Source organism: Mytilus edulis, chromosome 4 (genome assembly GCF_963676685.1).
Source record: "Mytilus edulis chromosome 4, xbMytEdul2.2, whole genome shotgun sequence".
NCBI lineage: Eukaryota > Metazoa > Mollusca > Bivalvia > Mytilida > Mytilidae > Mytilus > Mytilus edulis.
Window position 1 is genome coordinate 27,139,056 of NC_092347.1, and position 19,937 is coordinate 27,158,992.

Consider the following 19,937-nt stretch of genomic DNA (forward strand, 5'->3'; position numbering starts at 1 on the left):
TTTACATTATTTTTTATTCATCAATCTTATAAAATCAAACAATGAACCAAAATATTGGAGTTTATTTTTTCTTTGGAACTAATGTAATTCTAAAATACAGAAACAAACTCAGATTCAATGAGAAACCATTGAATGCCGACATATTTTCAAAAACTAAATTTTGAAGTGTCTTAATGAAATAAAAAAAGCCGGTATACACGAAGCATTTACCTTGTCCTTAAAAAGTGTCAGTAATCACTTACGGAAATAAAGTGAACGTATATATCTGACTTCATGTCCTATTTTCAATGTTATTTCTTCATTAGAAAAGAAAATACTGATGATATTTAGATACTGTTAAATAATCACACTATCAGATGTTGATCTGAAAAGTAAAGACTTCTTTACCGTACGTGCCTGTCACTTGTTTATATTTTAAAAAGGTTGTATGGGAGTCTGCTGTTATCTTGGGTAGTAAAATAATAGAACACAAATTAATGTCTATCATACTTGTAGCAGGAATGCAAATACAAATTTCATTTTAATGAACAAAGTATGTAATTTCATATTACAATTAAAAATATTTTTACAAAGATCAAATGTTTTTTTGCTTGATTAAAAAAAAAATCAAATTATCATATTAAGCAGAGGCAATTCAGACAATATATAAAGGAATCTACATGTACATCATTTCTTTTCTATTTTATGTCACTGCAGGGAAAATGGAAGTTTACCACATTTTTAATTTGTAATAATCTGACAACAGTTCATAAGAGCTATCTTCTAATACTTTATGGTTTCTCCCGAAAAACTATAGAGTGGAGATAGATATTTTAAGTAACAAAAATAAGCGTATTACGGTGAAATGTTATATCAGTTATAATCTTGCTATGTTGATCTTTTTTGCAAGTTTCTGAAACAGTTTGTTTCTAACTACTAGAAATGAGCAATGACATATATAAACGTAGTCAATGGACTATTTCATCCATTTGGACATTTTATTAGATCTTGCTCTTTTGATAATTTTTGGTAATAACTGCAACAGTTTTTTTCTATATATTTACTATTGTTTTCACAAGAATAAATATGTTAAATCCATTCAAGAACATTGACTCCCGTAAGTTATAGACTAACAACTTCAGCCACGTTGACTTATAACTAAATGTAGTCATGCAGTTAATTTTTGATTTTTTTTCTGTTTCTCTCCACTATCCAATTTAATATGGATAAACATGGTTCTTCAAGGAATAACACTCATGTAATCAGCCAATTGAAGAGATCGGCATTGCGACTTTGTTGTAGAGATTGTCCTGCATTTAATGTTAGTCGTTTCCGCCACTTTATGTTAGTTTCCACAATAACCCTACGACAATGGGTTGAAATTGTCTTTTAAAGGCAAATTCCTATAAGAAATCGAATAGAAATTTCATTCATGATGACATGTTGCAAATCTTGTCAACAAATTCAAAACGGATAGACCACCATTAAAGGAAAATAACTCGTACAAGTCCTATAAATAGTCGGCTGACAACCATAATGATTTTAACCATTAAACTCAAGTTTAGATCTGTGTCCTATTGATAGTTTTTTTTTCCCGTTTGTTTCCCTAAATAACGGACCAACATGTCTTTGAGACTGCGACTGAGAATGAAAATGACTTATTATTTGAAATCAATAAAAAATATTCTTTATTTTATGCGATACAGTAAAGTAATATTAGAATAATATACTCAATGTGTGCTATAACAATAATATACTATACATATTCAGTAAATAAATATTTGATACAAAAGGCAGCCAGTTAAAGTGATATGAACCAGATCTTCAGGTTACCTCACAAATGGTACCCACTCCGCAATATAATGAGCATATCGAAGAAAGCAACTTAATTTATTTTCCCCAGTTAACTTGGATATGTCGGACCAGGCTAGTTTCCCTTTATTCACATCATCAGGCAGTTGTTACCGGGAAACCTATACAATATCAATGGTTCGTAAATATCTGCCATATCGGATAAATTCTGTTTTCTTGTTTAAATTGTGTAAAAGGGGAAAGGGGTGGTGATTATAAATGGAGATAATTTTTTTTGAAAATAATAACATCTACAATCAACAATGTGGAATGTCACATGACTGCCATTGAATATCAGGATCAGTCGTAAAACACCATGGGCCGTTTTCGTCTTGATCGGGATTTCTACAGTAATTTCCTTGATCCTCTAAATAACCATATGTGTGGCTGTGAGGTGTCTGAGCACTCCAACTCTGACATTCTATACCATCTTTCGTCTGCTTCATTGTTCCGAAATATAAAATCCCATTGTCTGTTCCTAGACATTCTTTGGCGGGAGTAGCTGTGAAAAGATAAAACCTTTTATTATTCGGGTTTAAACATAACAAATATATAAACTTGTATAGGAATTATCAATATCTGAACAAACTTTAAAAACTTTATTGATTCATTTGCTAATTTAGCTAAAAAAAGTAAGTATTTACCTATACAGCCAATGAATTATTTTATTTATAAAAACAAGAAGATGTGGTATGATTGCCAATGATACATCTCTCAAAAGGAGACCAAAATGACACATACAATAACAACTATATGTCATGATCGCACGGCCTTGAAGAACGAGTATAGCCTATGCCGTATTGTCAGCTACATGTATAAAAGGCCTCGAAGTGACAAATGTAAAACAATTTTTCACATTATTTCCTATGTATGGTATAAATAACATATCAACAGTCATTAATTTACAAAAAATGTACATAAACGAAATGAGATATGCATGGCTCTGTCACTCACTGTTCGTCTTTCGTGACCCCAAGATCTGTTGGGCTTTTTTCTTCTTCACTAACCTTTTTCTTGTTAGATGTTACTTTGTCTTTTACTATTCAAACTGTTCAATAATAGTAACTAATACATAAATGTAGTATTGAAATAAAAAAATAAATACTAATGTACCCCCTAAAAATCATTTACACCAAAACAAAAGCTCGCTTTAATCAATCGCTCATAACGTTTACCAAGAAAAACACCGTGGTATATGTGGAATAATGTCTAGTATACTTACTGCAGAAAGGTAAATCGTGGTATGTGTGGAATAATGTTCAGTATACTTAATGAAAAGGGTTAATTCGTGGTATGTTTTGAAAAATGTTCAGTATACTTACTGCAGGAAGTAAATCGTGGTATGTTGAGAATAATGCCTAGTATACTTACTACAGAAAGGTATATCGCAGAAATCAAATACTTTATTTGGGTCTGTGGTGAAACACCACGGCTCGACATCTTGGTCTGGGTTTCGGCAATAATTTTCAGGTAAGTTATTAAATCGATGTGAATGTGGATCATCTTTGGCCCATTCTTGACAAGTAAACTTGTTTTTGGTTTCATGAATTTTTCCGTTGTATTCATAACCAATCTTCGATCTTTTACAGTCATCTATTTAAAGACAAATATGTCATCTGAATTAATAGTAAATTATATTCTATCTGTAATTAGTAAGGGAGCACCATTTTTGTTATATGAATCAGCCTGAACGTGAATAAGATATTTAACACTTGACGTTAGATTAATATCAATCAATCAATCTTTACATCTTTAAAGATATTTGTTTCACTTCAGTTCAGAAAACCAACGTATATGGACTTTGATTTTTTATCAAACTAAATGCACTCTAAATTAAATATATTTCACACAAATGCTTACCATCTGCTGATCGTGATTCACACTTTGTCCCAATGTATCCAGATCGACACTGACAATTGAATCCACCATTTTCTGTGTCTTTACATGTTCCACCGTGTTCACAAGGATTGCTGGAACACGCTAGTTCATCTATAGTGATAGGTGAAGGGAATATGAGTTAAAGAAATTTAACAGATTAGGATTAGAATTCTCTTAAATGCAAAAGGCAAGCGATAAACAAGCATTTTTGCATTTTTACTAAATATCTCTGATGTTTTTTCCTTTATAAATCAAGAAAAAGTTTATTAATTATTTTGAGATAATTACTATTCTTTTTTAATGAAATTGAATTAATAAAGCTTGCATCTTTTATATGTTTGTAATAATAATGCATACGATGTTCTCGGAGTCAAAATAATTGACCTAAATCATCAAAGATTCCAATGATATTCGTAAAAAAATCTCATTATTTATCAAAATTTAACATAAAAACCAACTGAATTTTAACATATTTATGTAATAAATTAGTGTATTGTAACGTGTAACCAGGCGTTTACACCTCAAACGTCCGTTCCAGTAAATACTTGGATCCAAGTTGTCCACAACAATACGGTTATACTAATAACTACAACTATCTATGTTATGCACAATGAACTAAAATATACACTGACGATCTGTCACTAAAAGACAGTATGCCTGGTACAGTCTGTCTGTATCAGACAGTGTGTGCTGGTACAGCCTGTCCTCCGGATGGGCAGTCTGTCACTTCCAGACAGTGTGGGCTGGTACAGCTTGTCCTCCGATTGGGACAGTCTGCTATGTCAATTCTATCAACGTGTACGTCCACTTTGTACCCAGTACAGTGTCCTCTGAATATCAAGGCTCTTCTAGCACTTAATATATCCGACGTACGCTCTGTTGAAAGATGACAGCTCATCGACAGCCAATCGACAGCCTCGAGTGCCGTTTCTCATTCTCTTATATACCCATGGTCAATACCACTATTTCCTTGATAGGGATGTTCTCTATATGTTACCCTTACGGAGCATAGAGAGTCCCTTACGATCACTCCTATAACTTTCGACCCTGCAACCTATTTTACCGCCAAACGTCTAAATCCACACTACGTTTCCTACTGCATGACATATGCATATATAAAACAAGATTTTCCAGGTTTATAACCATAACGACCAATAAACATTACAGTATAAACTACATACCACAGTACGAAATTTTGCAGTATTCAAATTCCATATCTGGATCTGTAGTAAAACACCAAGGCCGACTACCACCACCTGGATTGCGACAATAGTTATCCTGATCTACTAAAGCCCAAAATTGATGTTGATGTGGTTCTTGTTTATCCCATCTTTGACATGTTCTACCCGTTTCTGTGACTGCAGTACTTCCGAAGTAGTCTATTCCTTTCGGTGTTTGTAAACATTCTGCTGGAGGTGTAGCTACAGAAATAAGACAAAAAGACAACAGTGCATTTAGATGAAATATATCTCTCATATGGTCTCCTATCTAACTTTTTCGATTCGTTTTACTAGTATATAATAAATTAACCAACTTGTACATTTACAAGTTAATCTAGATTTGTACGTATATTTCATGCACAGGTATATTGTACCGGTTCTGTTTGAATGCCTGTCACCTATATCCTTTCAATAACCACTCATATCCAATTCGTTACCATTTCGAACATATTTACTATATATTTACGACATTTGAACATCGGTAAAGATCGAAATGTCGCATAGTATAAAAATAAGGAAATGAGAAAACTATCCACCAAACTTCTGATAAAGTGGATGTAAACAATTATAGGCAACCGTGCGGCCTTCAACAATAAAAAAAACCCACCCAAACATACGGTATAGTCGGCTTTAATAGGCCCCTACATTAAAATATGAAACAAATAAATTGAGAAGACGGCTAAACTTATACCAAAACAGATTACGAAAAACAAATATGGCAGATATGCGCCTTTTGTTTTGAATGCAATTTCATCAAAAGTAAAGTCGTTATGGAATTTGTTTAACTCATTTCCGCATACCGGTAGTATGTGCACAAGGATAATAGTTATAATATGTACAGTTGTTGATTAATTTGCAAGTTTACTTTTATAACGTCATTTAGGTTCTGTAATTTCGTACTTACTACATTTTGGTATATCACAAGAATCCCAATTTTCATTCTGATCAATAAAACACCATGGAGAATCGTAATCAAATGACCCTCTGCATGCCCTCACTCCATCTTTGTTAGGTTCACACGTTTGTCCACGTATAGTTGTGTCTTTAGTGCCTAAGAAGTCATATCCATTCATTGATCGAATGCATTCTTCAATATCTGGAAAGGTTAAAATTTTAGATTAATTTCGGTCTGAATCTTTGTTTCTACACAAAAAGTCTTCCTCAACAAAGTGTTACGATCTGAACCCCTCTTCTTCAGCCCTTGCGGATTTAGTCAAAATTTCGAAACCATGAGGTGATAATTAACATTGATTGATGGTCGCATCCAATCAAAAATGCCTTTAACAGAAATATGTGTGAGTATAGAAAATGGAATGTCAACGTATATAATTGGTTTCTGCTTTATGATATTTTGGAACACTGGGCACAGCAATATTTTATTCATCCGAACTAAAATAAGTGCTCTCAAAAGATGAGAATGATTTAGTCGGATTTGATTTGATCGATTAGTCACTGAATAGTACAGTGCATAATTCTCAAATCCACTATGACACCGCAAATGGTAGAGGAGAGAACCGGATGGTAACCCTAGGTTAGAAAAGACACGCAAAGTATATGGTTTAATTAAAACCTTAAAGGTCGAAATTGTATTAAAATGTTATATGCCGGAATCTAAATATCTCAATGAGGAAAAAATAACCACATATTTTATTCGACTGCATTCTGGACGGACAATAATGTTTGAAGTTAATTTGAATTGGCTGCTTTCAAAGGCTTAACAATGGTGAACTTTTGTATGCTTACCAATATTTTACAGAATGTAATGATTGAACAGTCTCCGGGACAAGTTTGCAATTCCGCTGAGTGCAAAAGTTGTCACCTTAATTTTTGGAGTTAAGTCAAAACAAAGTTGATAACTTGGTTGGTATTGGTTCCCTGATATTTGTCCTAAATTTTTTTGGATCTAGCACCACTGTTGAAAAAGTTATGCCCCTTTTTTCAACAATTTCCTCAGAGGAAAAGTACTTTTCCTCAAGGGAAATCAAATTTCCCTAAAGGAAAAAGATTTTTCCTCAAGGGAAATTGTTTTTTCCTCAAGGGAAAAAGATTTCCCTTAGGGAATTTGCTGCATAATTATTTCCTTTGAGGAAATTCTATTTCCTTAGAGGAAATTCTATTTCCTTAGAGGAAATTCTTTTTCCTTAGAGGAAATTCTTTTTCCTTTGAGGAAATTTGCAGCTTCAAATTTTCCTTGGAGGAAATTTGTAGCTTCAAATTTTCCTTGGAGGAAATACTTTTTCCTGTGAGGAAATTTTTGACAAACACTTTTCCTTGGAGGAAAAATTCAAGACAACAAATTTCCTCTAGGGAAATCATTGTTCTTCAAATTTCCTCTAAGGAAATTTCTGAAGATCAAATTTCCCTTAAGGAAATGTTTTCCCTTATTTTTACTTGTTGAACATTTCTTCACTACACCATGTATACAAACAGTATGAATATAATAATAACAAGACTGTATAATTGATGCAAATGATATTTAAAACTTTAATAAATGTTTGACTCAACATTTTAATGACATTGAAAATAATACAGTCTGACTGTTTAGATCTAGGTATCGTTTATACTTTTTTTATAAATTTAACTTTGATTTATAATTTTTTTTGGAGCAAATGCTTCTATTTTCTTTGTAATTGTTTCAATGCGATACATCAATAAGCAACCAATTTGAATGTCATACCATTTGTGGTGTTCTAAAGAATTTGTTTATATATTTGCAGATTAAATAATAAAATAAACACTTTTCGTGTTATTTTAAATTAGAATTTCTTCTGTTTCAGCTTGTGTACAGTTATTCAATCCACTACGTAAGAATTCAGTGAATACATTATTCCATTCACTAAACAATTCCCTTCAATTTTAAGAGAAATCATTTTTGCAAATTGTTCTTCAATGATCTTCTTCTGTATATTTGATATGAGGGAGCGATGTAAATGAGTGGATAAAACTGGTGTTCCTTTTTTCAACAACAAAATAGTATTTGTTCAGCATTCTCCTTTCTTTTGATTAAGATATGTTGTTGCTTTTATGCAATAGTGTTTTTGTGTATCTATGATAGAACTCCATTTTGTTTATGGTCATTATCATGTGATAATGTTGAAATTTCCTATTTCTTTTTTGCAGGAAAGCACACATTCCATTTCAAATTAATCCAATTATGCACTATGTAAATAAATTTCAACTATAAGTTTCCTCTTCAGTAATGACCTATTGATCATGAAAACCAAGATGTCTGATCACCTATAAATACACAAAATAAACAAATAAAATGTTATAAATGGAGAGAGAAACAGCAATAAATGTTTTTCATGTGTATCTTTCCTTATTAAAATACATTAAGTAAACTTGAACTCGAGAAAAATAAATAACTGCGATGTAGACTAGAAAGTATAAAATGCCAAATAAAGTATTCACGAAAAATTAGTTGATTTACAGAAGTCAAGTCCCTGTTTGCAGGAAATTTACATCATTGGTTGTCTGGTGGAGAGTTGTCTTATTGGCAATCATACCACATCTTATTTTTATATAACCTTGCCATATTCCTATTGTGCCTGTCCAAAGTTCAGAGCCTGTAGCTTTTGTCAGTTTAGTCTGACACTAAAATTTAGTGGTTGTTGTTGTTGTTGTTTCATACCGGTCATATTTATTTTTTGTAATTTATTTTGTTATAAACTAGGCAATTACCATGATTAGTTTTACAGTTTGGATTGTTTCAATGTTTCATCTTTAAGTCTTTTATAGCTGCCTACTTTGACTATAGTATAGGGTATGGATTTTCTCATTATTGAAGGTCGTAACAGGCCTACAATTGCTTTCTCAAAGCCATGATAGTTTTCATATTTAATATACCACATCTTTTAATTTTTATAGTAATCATGATACAAGTAATCATCTTTCAAGTTCAATAACTTTTTTTAAAATTAAAAGGTGCCTTACCATTTAGGTTTAGTTGGCTTCTGCAAATTTTACATTGCCTATCATTTCTGCTGTATATAATTTCTCTGTATCTTCTATAGTTCTTGTCCTATACATAAAAGAGTAAAAGTTGAATGACATCTTGCATCAATATTTTTTTCTGTTTAATGTACATTATGTATATTAATGTGTGTTTAATAAAAATCTAAACCATGAGTGCTTGATAAGTTTCTTGCCCTTATAGCTGGTCTTTAAGCTTTAAATGAATTTTAATGATCGACTAAAAAACTATGAGCACTGTGCAAATAAGACCCCTGCCCTCCAAAAAAAACAAAACATGCACAAACATGTATATAATTTGGCTCCATTTATAGATATATATCTCAAGTGACTATAAGTTTAAGGCTGTGATTTTTTTAACAAATCCATAAATTTCTAAAACCTTTCAAAGTTTTTGAAAATGGACAATTTTAAAATAACTTTGCAACAACTAAAGTTCCTTAACTCTGCATCTTATAAAAAAATATACATGATAAATAGGGAATGATACTCCAGCTTGCATATTATTCAAAGTTTTAAAGGAACATAACTGAAGAACGGTAAAAGTTTTACTACCAAAATTTGAAATTGATCTGATACTACCAAAATTTGAAATTGATCTGATTAAAATTGTGATAAAAAGTATTTTTTTAAAGTTTAATAAAATTTGGTTGAGGGAAACTTAAGTTAGAAGGCCGAAACATTTTTTTTCCATTTTTAAAGAACATAACTATAGAATTTAGTAAAAGAGACACTACCAAAATTCAAACTTAATCTGTATTTTGTGATGATAAGCATTGTGTATTAATTTCATAACATTTAGTTGAGACAAACTAAATTTTAGAGAACAGGAAACCAAAAATTCAGCATATTTTCCCCATTTCTAAAGGGGCATAACTCTGATACTCTAGTACAGTAACACTGACATCACCAAAATTCAAACTTGATATGAGAATTGTGATAACAAGCTTTTGTAAAAGTTTAATTGAATTTGGTTGAGGCAAACTAAAGTACTGTAAGAGAACAAAAAACAACTTTGGGACAGACCGACAAACGATCTGACAAGTGTTAAACATTATGCCCCTCCACTTTGGGTCATAACAATAAAAAGGGAGTTTGTCAAGATATAAAAACAATTCACCAAAGTTTCATAAAAATTTGTGAAAGCATTCTTGAGACTATCCTAATCCCAAGTCATGATAGTACAATGACATAAATCAGATTTTTTTTTAAATTAAAAGGAAAATTATCATGTTTATGTTATACAAAAATAATTCACCAAGTTTCATGAAAATTGCTCAAAGCATTATTAATAGTATTTGTACTGGAAAATCCCCGCTTTTATGAATAAAATCCCTAACTTTAAATTAAAAATTTAAAATCCCTAAAAATTAAAAAGGAGCTAAATTATCATGATTATATCAATAGATAATTCACCAAAGTATTATGAAAATTTTATGATTAATGTATTCTAATTCCAAGACTATCTAAGACATGGTTTGTTTGAATTAAAAAAGTTGGAATAAAGTACCTGCTAGAATTCAGGAGAATTAGACCAAATCAGGCTATCTTCTAGATTATCAGACAATTGACTGTACATAGAAAAGGAATTTTCTTTTTTCTTTTTTCTTATTTAGCTATTTGTTATCTCTGTCCTTAATATATACTGAACTAAGCCATTTTTTCACATATTTTTTTTGTTTTTTCTCTCTTGTGACTTGTTATTTAACATAACAAAAAAAACCAAAGGCAATGAAAGAGAAACTGACAATGCCAAGGCAAAACATAAGATGCAGAAAAGAAAAACAAAACAAAACACTAAGCAACACCAACATCACCAAAAAACTAGTGTTGAATTCATGTGCTCAGTCAGTCAGTGAGAGTTCGCAGATCCTGACCTACTATATCTATGCTTAAAAACCTAAAAATCATATAGTTCTAAACATATTTTGTAAATTTATACTTGATTAAAATGTTGTCATAAATAGCATAGACCCCTCTGAGTTTTGAGAACCACATGTGTTAATTGTGCGAGTATAATCATTGATAATCATGCACACAAGATTGACTTTTAAAAGCCTATATATTGAAATTTTCTGAAAATATTGCATGCATTTATTAATATGACCAATTTCAAGAAATGCACAAAGATGTGAGATGATTTATATAATTGTAATTTCAGGAATTTACAGTAAAGGCTTTTATACTCACTGCATTTTGCACTTTTCCTAATTCAGGAGCCAGAAGTTATGGCCTTTGTGACCTTTGTATGATTTTTATTTTAGTTTCTTTTTTTTATATTGAAGAGTTTAGTATGACGTCCATTATCACTCAACTAGTATACATTTTTGTTTAATGGCAAGCTAAAGCATGCCTCACAGGCACGGATCCAGGGGCGGGGGGGGGGGGGGGGGGGGCTGAAGGTTGAACATGTTGGAACCCCCTTTCTTTATTGGACGATCAATGCATTTGAATGGGGACATGTAGTTGGACACCCCCCCCCCCCCCCCCCAAAAAAATGCAATGAAAACCCATCGGTGACCTATGGCTGTTATCTGCTCTTTGGTCATGTTGTTATCTCTTTGATACATTCCCCATTTCCATTTCCATTTTCTTTTCGGTTCTATTATAAATATTAGAAACGAGTTTGGCGCCTTTACAAAAATATAATTGTCTGTCCTGATAGGGGAGTATGTGTGCATACCAATATTTAAATTTTCTAGGCCTTCTTTTTGAATATTTTGTGCATTTCTTGGTAAAATACTGTCAGACCTCGAGTGCTGTTGTTTTACAAAAACGGTCAAGTAATGTAGGGGAAAGAAACTAACTAAAAAGACCAAAATAAGCCACAACTAATGGGGGTCTCATTGGGGGTTCTGTTCACGGATCCCGCTTAGTTACTACTTATTTTTTTAGATTCTCGCATGATGCCATCCCGCGTACACTATGTAAGTGAACAATTCTGCTATTTTTGTAATTTCCCATGTCCCGCTAAACTTCATTTCGCGTTTTCACGGCACAATAATTTGAGGGAGGATATAGGACCTTTATCGGGACTGCGGGATCGGGTGTTTTTAAGCTCTGGATTTCGGGATTGACCCTTTCGGGATACGATAATTCTTTTTTCGAATTTCGGGACCTCTGGATTTCGTGTTTTTTAAGCCCGGGATTTCGGGATTTCGTGTTTTTAAGCTCGGGATTTCGGGATCAGTACTCCTCCTACCCTCCCTCATAATTTGACTTTCATGTGTCACGTTTACAAAAAATGCGCCTCGACAATCCCGAGTCCCGCTCAGACCCCCCTTATAGGTACATAATGAATAGTTTACTATGTAGTCAGTAGTCGGGTCAAATACACATGTATACACTTTTAGACGACCTTAGATTCATTTCACAGCGAAAATACTCATTTATATTGAACATTTTAGATCACTTTACATTTAGATTTTATAACTTTTAAAATAAAGACCATATAGATTTAAAATCATTTAATCGAAAGATTATAATTTGTCAATGCGCAACTGTAACCAGGTACTGAATTTTTTTTTTGCATGCGTTAAGTTAAAAGTGCCGGGAATAGAAAAGCAAGTTAAACTTCTCATCTGGACTTTTTAATAAGTCTGTATACCGGACCTCTTCTCTATTTTGGGATTGAAAAAAAATCTAAAGTTAAAAATGCGGTTTTGAGCCTATTTCTTCTTTTTAATTTGGTAACACGTTAAGCCATTAGTGACACTAATATGGTATATTAACAATAATAAGGCCATATATTTCGGTGTGTAGAAATACCGCAAAAGACTTCTTAGTGCACTAAGAAGAAAGTTTTTGCATTAAGGACACTAAAACGATGTTTTAAGATCACAGCGAACATGAATATAAGAGGATATGATTAAATACCTCAAATCTATAAAGTTAGGTATCAATAGATTTTGTAATTTTGAAGTTAAATGACTTTTTAATCAACGCCTGCCACTCGCCACGTGACCAACGGTTTATTGCAGATTCCCGAATCATCATGTTCAATCAACCTAATCCAATAAACAATTGTCTTTTGATCGTTACTTATTGATTAATCAATGGTTGTTAACCTAACGGTTTAGCGTGGTATAAATTCAAGTGAATGTTTTAAAACTTTGCCTTTGTTATATATATTTAGTTTTTAAGGAAATTGCTATGCAAGCTTTTTTTTTATTTAAAGAACCCTATTTTGAGATAAAAATTGAGAAACAAATGCTTTTGATATTTCATTTCCTTACTCACAACACAAGAGTTTACATACTATCATTATTCCTTGAAAGACATTTGAGAGTATGTGGTGTCCATGGGGTTCTTCAAAATCCGATTACAGAAGTAACATATAGAAAAACTCCAAGAGGTAAAATTATATTACGTTTTAAAAAGAGAATTATAGAATAAATCATAACTGTCTTCTATGAACGATAACTTTAAACTGGTGTCAATGCTTTTTTTTTTAACAATTCATCTTTATTTCAACAATTGAAGATGAACACCATTTTATTTTATAATGTAATAAGCACTATGGGCAGGCGCGGATCCAGAGCTTGAAGTGGGGGTTTGGGGGAGGGGTTATGTGAGAAATGTTTAAAACACTAGAGACGTTTTCATGTTATACCAAACCATATGTTTTTCAATAAATGGCACACTTTTTGTTCATCCGGCATATGGTTACTCTAAATAAAATTTTAAGTATTAATTTTATAAGGTTAATTATTTGATTACAGATCGTATCTACCCGTTTTGTAATTGTTGTATCACTCTAAGGGAGGCTAATAAAGATATATATAATAAAATATAGAGATAGCAGCCTTGGATTGTCTTAATTAAATCCTTTGGTCCTCTAATTATCAAGTTACCCTCTGGCCAATGTTATTATGACTTGTGTATATTTAAAGAAGTGTAGCGACAACGTGTCACCCTATTCAGTGCTAGATATTCAAATTATAGTAAAGATAACATTAAAACAAGAAATGGTTAATACAAAAAATATTTTAAGATTTTCAACCGGGGGTGGGGGCTCGCTTTAACCCCCTTAATCCGCTAATGATGTGGGAAAACTAAATTATTTAGTTAACTTAATCATATGACTCTTAAGCCCGTTCTGCCATTATTAAGAAACGCTAAAGAACGGAAATGTATGATTTTAAGATTTGGAAATAAATGAAATTGGTGTCACAAATGGTATGTCTGCTTGTATTTAAAATATTTTATAAATAGATATAATGCTCATATACATAATTATTAACGGTTGTTTTACTTCGCTTATTTATAGCATTTAACAAATAACTTCGTATTCTTATTTTCGGCATCAAATAAAAATAATGGAATAAATATATAGGAAGTTCCAATCAATAGACAACGTACATGCAGAACAGAGCAAATTCGATATTACTTAGGCGTTCACAGATTTGCACCAATTCTAGCACTGTATGGGGATACTGGATGGATACCAAGTCAGTTTCGGCATTGGGTGAACATTATTCGATACTGGAATAGGCTTTTATCGTTTGAAGACGACCGATTAACGAAAGTGGTGTTCAATATGGATTATGATCGTTGCACAAACAATTGGTGTAGTGACACTAAAGATATTTTCACTAAACTTAATATGTTACATTATTACGAAAGTAGAACAATGGTGGATTTAAAATCTTTTGAACAAATTGTACGAACTTATTACAGTGATATATGGAGAGAGTCCTTGTAAATAAACCAAAGCTACGATCTTACTTAAACTTTAAAACAAACTTCGAACTAGAGCACTATGTAAAACTAAATCTTACGAAACACGAGCGATCTGTGCTAGCCCAGTTTAGATGCGGATTATTACCGATCAGAATTGAGACTGGTAGATATATTGGGGAACCAGTAGAAAACAGACTATGCCGATTTTGTAATTCTCAAAATGTTGAAAGTGAGCTACATTTTCTTATAAACTGCACATTTTATAATGATATCAGACAAACTGTTTTTAGCGAGATATTAATGGTGCCTGACTTTACGCAACTAGATGAGCAGGGAAAATAAACATTTCTAATGGTGAACCATCCAAGGAAAATAGCTAAATACTTAGCAGCGTCACTTTTCCGTAGAAAACAAACAGTTTACTCTAGTTAACATTCTTAAACTTTTTCACAAACATTAGTTGAATAATATATGAACTTTTACAATCGTTAATTCTTAATCTATAATTATCTGTATTTAAATTTAAATTGGCAATTGACACGTGATATTAGAACATTTATATTGAACTAACAGTAAAAGGTGACTTATTGGTCCATTGGGCCGGGTGTATTATATATGTAATTATATTTTGTACAAATTTATGCTGATTTACACATGTCACTATAATAAACAATTTACTTACTTACTTACTTGCTTTATATTTTAAAAGACAAGGAAAGTGAATTAAAAAATATATACAACAAAAATAAGCGAAAGGAGATGTGGTACGGCTGTCAATGAAACACCTATCCACAAAAGTTAAAAATGAAGAAGATGTCAGAAATAAATTGGTCATAATTTATTTACAGTCTAAAACATCGAAGGGACTAAACATCAACCTATACATATTTATACTTGTAATGCATTTGTATATAAACATCGAATCAGAAATATGTTCCTTTCCTAAACATGTTTAAAAACATTGCTGTGATAGTTATCAAAAGTACCAGGATTATAATTTAGTACGCCAGACGCGCGTTTCGTCTACACAAGACTCATCAGTAACGCTCAAATCGAAATATTGATAAATGGCATGGTTCTTAACATTAGAAAAATGAATGAAGTATTGGCAACTGGACGTTAAGCAACCAAATATCAATCCTCACTTTTCCGTGAAGTGTTCACAATTATTTGTCTTTTTAAAATTAAAAGGATGAAAAATCCCAAACTGAAAAGAGTTGAAAATACGCTATTAATTTAGAAGTAAAAAATATAGCAGACAGAATAAATACGGCAAAAACAAACAAATGAAAAAAAATAGAGAACAATTTGAAATACCATATGCATGTTTAATCAGTATACTAGTAGATTATTCACGGGCCAAGGTTGAGCGGACATGAATTGCTATCGATTATACTAAAGGTGACAATCAACTTTTTGAGGCACGTGTCGAGAAAACATTAGAAAAAATATAATTTAAAATTATGAAAGGAGTAGGTCCTTAGTGCACATTTTTGTTCTTAGTGCACTAAGGAGGTCCTTTGCGGTGTTTCTACGGACCCCATATATTTGAAGCTGTTCAAAATTCTGTACATTATAGGTACGTGTATCAGATCGGACAATAATTTTCATATATATAAAAAGAATTACTGTATAAGTTATCTAGTATGAAATATGTCCACTGGACCGACCGTGTAAGTGCTATATATATTATATCATGTATATAGCCAGTCAAAAAGATGTGGTATGATTGCCAATGAGACAACTATCCACAAAAGACCAAAATGACACATACATTAACAACTATAGGTCACACAAGGTCGTTAAAAACTTCCATTTGTTGTTGTCCACTGAAAATAAGCTCATAAAAACACGAATCCCCGTTTACTCAATTCCACCTTTATTTGTTAATATTTCTTTATCTTTTTCTTTTGATTTTATCATATCTTTTTTGTGAAATATTTTGTGTGGTCGAACATGAAATTGACTCCGATGCTACAAATAAAATTTGTTTAATGTCATCTGTTGCAATATATGCTAAGTACTACACGTGGACAGGATGTTCCCCAGAAAATAAGTTATACACACCCCGATATAACTCCGAGGGTACACGCTACTGTCATATGGAAAATTACTGGGTCACCTGTAAGATGGTAATCAGCCATGCAACTAATTAGGTTACTGACCATGTCACTTCAATTTAAAAAGTTTATCGTTAGATATCAAAATGATAAATTCATTTTAATTAAAAATTTAAGAACTAAAGGATTTATCATTAAAATGAAGTGAAATAATTCAACCAAATCGTATATAGATTATATACATATTTTTTTTTTATCTATGCCGGAAAGAATTGAAAAACTGTATTTATAATTTTTGATTTGTTTTATAGAAATCTGTGTAGGTCTCATGAAATGGAACTCACGCAACGCATGCCTAATTAAGATTTATAAATTTATTGAAAAATATAACAAAAATTTAGTTTTGATATTAAATTAAAGTTACCTTTCCGCGCTGTAATTTATTTGATATGACATGAATCAAGCAATTTTTGTTGAGGGATTTATGGGTTTGTCCATACAACGTATAAAAAAAGAAGTGTATGTTATTAGTATTTCACATGCCTTGTTTTCGCCTTGAAGCTCATTATTCAGAGTGTTTCAGACAAGATGATGAAAATAACGTGCAAGATACTTTTTTCGATCATCGTGAAGAGACAATTTTAATTCCCATTCCTCGATGCACTCTACCCCTGTTGAATTGTATATTTATAATTCCTCGTGCTTTTAATTAGCCCCCCCCCCCCCCTTTCGTGGTTACCGTTATGCTAACAAATACCCGGGGCTTGATTTACATGTAAAATCATGGGCGGATCCAGCCACGATAAAGGGGGTTCCAACTACATGTCTCCATTAAATAAGGGGTGTCGTTGCCGCGGGTTTTCTACGGTTACCCCACCCTTTTCATATAATTTAGATTTCAAAAGTGTATACCTTATTCATATATCACGGTGGGTATGGTTGTCCTGCGAGAGAACGTACTGTGCTGGTGATTCGGTCCTGACGGGTGCTGGTGATCAATGAAAAAATGTAAACAAAGACGAAAATCATGATTTTTGACGTTTTCACTCATAAAAAATGGAAGAAAACAGTTGTGATTTTTTAATTTCGTTTCTTATGGGTTCATATATAAACCATTAAAAAATTGACCCTCTAAACTGTTTCAGTAAGTGTAACACAAAAATGCTCATTTTCAGAAAATCTCGAACTGAAAAAATAAAACAAAAATCCTCATTGAGTCCGCTTTCTATACCGCAATCCACACGACAAAACAATTTTGTGAAAAAACATTGCAATTTATTAAAATTTAGCATTTTCTCAATTTATTCATGTCCTGATACTGTGCTGGTGGGTCCTGTCATTGTGCTGGTGGGTCCTGATACGGTGCTGGTGATTTTGGATAAGAAGTTGGTCATATTTGAAACAAATGTTACAAAATCAATACAGTTAGCCAGATAATTGTTGCCAACAGGATCTATAACTCCTATTTTAGGTCTTGTGCATCCATTCGGCTGTTTAATATGTGTTTTCAAATGATCTGAACTTGTATTACATAATAACATAAAAGGGCAACATCTTTCATCCAATATCAGATAACAATATATAGTATCTAAAATAAGTTAAAAATTCCACAATACTATATAATTCATTTTATGTGTTGATTTGTTCGAAAAAAAGTCGAAAAGAAGAGACTTTTTTTAATGTCATGATTATCTCTGTCGCTTTCTAGATCTATGCTTAGCATTTATTTCAGATGACATGGACTCCTCATCCTGATGACCCTGCTGCCTTTCATAACTTTATCCGTATACATATATTAATAGATAAACAAAAGGCTGCAACACGTATTTTTGTATTTAAAATGATTCGTTGTAACGAGAATATTTGTGGTGAATGGAAACTGTGAGGGTCACAATCTTAAATTGCTTAAAATATAATATCCTGAAAACGGATAGATGGAAACAAAAATGTTTGATATATCTGGCTTTAGATTCAGTTTTTTTTTAAATATAAATTAAGGCTACATTATAATATAATAATTCTATGAATTCACAAATAAAAAAAATGCAGGAAAAAAAATGAATGAAGTGAAATATCTTAGTAAGGAGTCATTACTACAGAGATGGTGTGTTTGACACACAAAACTTAAAAGTTTAGTGATATTTCCAATATCAAAATAAAAGTGTATTTTAGTTGGGTATTTTTTCCATTAACTCATTTTCAATTATAATCAAGGCACATTTTATTTTTATTCATGAAAAATATTTAAATATAGAAAAGAAGGACACATTGTTCACTTCCTCCCCCGTAATTCTTTATCAAAAATATTTATTTTGAAATGAAAAAGCTAAGAAATCTTAATTTTGTTAGTGTTCTCTATGTTATCTCGTCTTCATTCTCTGACATATTCTAGCCTGCCCTTTCATAGACTAGTGATTTTTTTAGCGTTCTATCGAACTTTCGAAAAAAAAAAATACCTGATAACCGTTTAGACAAAATAAAATATGTTGGAAAAATCTAACAGCAAGTGATTCTTAACAGCTATAAGATACATTTTTCTTTTACAATGCAACGTTTAAATCTTACAGGAAACTATTCCAAGCTTTCACTGTAACCTCGCTCTAACTTATCCCCATCCCTCCCCACCCCCAAAAAACACCAAACAAACAAACCCGCAATACTATTGTCATTCTTATAGTCAGCACTCAATTGTTCACAAACAAATCTGTTTTAAGCTGCAATAGACATGATTCAAAGGCTCAGAAAGTCCTTTGTTCTATATTTTTGCTCTCAATTTTTATGTTAACCCTTTTACATTCTTATTTTATGGGTTATTGTTGAAGGTCGTACGATGACGTATGGTTGTTAACATATACTTCCTTTGGTTTCTTATGGAAATTTGTCCATTGACAACAAACATACCACATCATCTACTTTATATAAGTATTGTATAAACTACAACGTATTTTGGTGATCTTGCAAAATGATCGTAATCCCGAAAGTCGTAAACATATTTTCTTATCTTAAAAGGGGCAAGAAGGGTTCCATTAACAGGCCAATAAAAAAGATTACAGTTAATTAAAAAAAAAATAGGGGTATTTTTTCTCTCATAATAACAGTAAACAGATTCACAACAATATCAATTTCAAGAAAGCAGACAACAGCTAATTAGTCAATAACAGTACAGCATCAATGATCTTGAATATATGCCACTTTTAACTAAAATATAAAAGCACAGAACCAGGACATAGAAGCACAGAACCAGGACCGTTTTTCTTATCACCAGCACAGCGTCAGGACAATTCCGTTTAACGAA

General features: G+C 32.0%; 1 protein-coding gene and 1 long non-coding RNA gene across 3 annotated transcripts in view; both read right to left on the reverse strand.

Moving 5' to 3' along the window:
* Positions 1-1,650: 1,650 nt before the first annotated feature.
* The window catches only part of LOC139521804 (uncharacterized), a 63,733-nt gene continuing 45,446 nt past the window's right edge, over positions 1,651-19,937 (reverse strand). Inside the window, exons 21-26 of one of the 2 annotated variants that reach the window (XR_011664069.1) lie at positions 5,833-6,024; positions 4,890-5,129; positions 3,691-3,819; positions 3,202-3,423; positions 1,985-2,332; positions 1,651-1,863 (exon numbers count right to left, since the gene is read on the reverse strand). Coding sequence is in view for 1 of the 2 variants with exons in the window: in XM_071315440.1 (XP_071171541.1) it covers positions 2,088-2,332; positions 3,202-3,423; positions 3,691-3,819; positions 4,890-5,129; positions 5,833-6,024 (1,028 nt within the window). In the remaining variant the exon portion in view is untranslated. Of the gene's footprint in view, positions 2,333-3,201; positions 3,424-3,690; positions 3,820-4,889; positions 5,130-5,832; positions 6,025-19,937 lie in introns of both variants that reach the window. The other variant, XM_071315440.1, reaches the window with a different exon arrangement.
* On the reverse strand, positions 8,028-11,689 carry LOC139521806 (uncharacterized). Its single transcript, XR_011664070.1, has 3 exons — positions 11,584-11,689; positions 8,862-8,949; positions 8,028-8,165 (listed from the first exon to the last, which is right to left on the reverse strand). It is a non-coding gene; the product is annotated as an uncharacterized lncRNA (long non-coding RNA).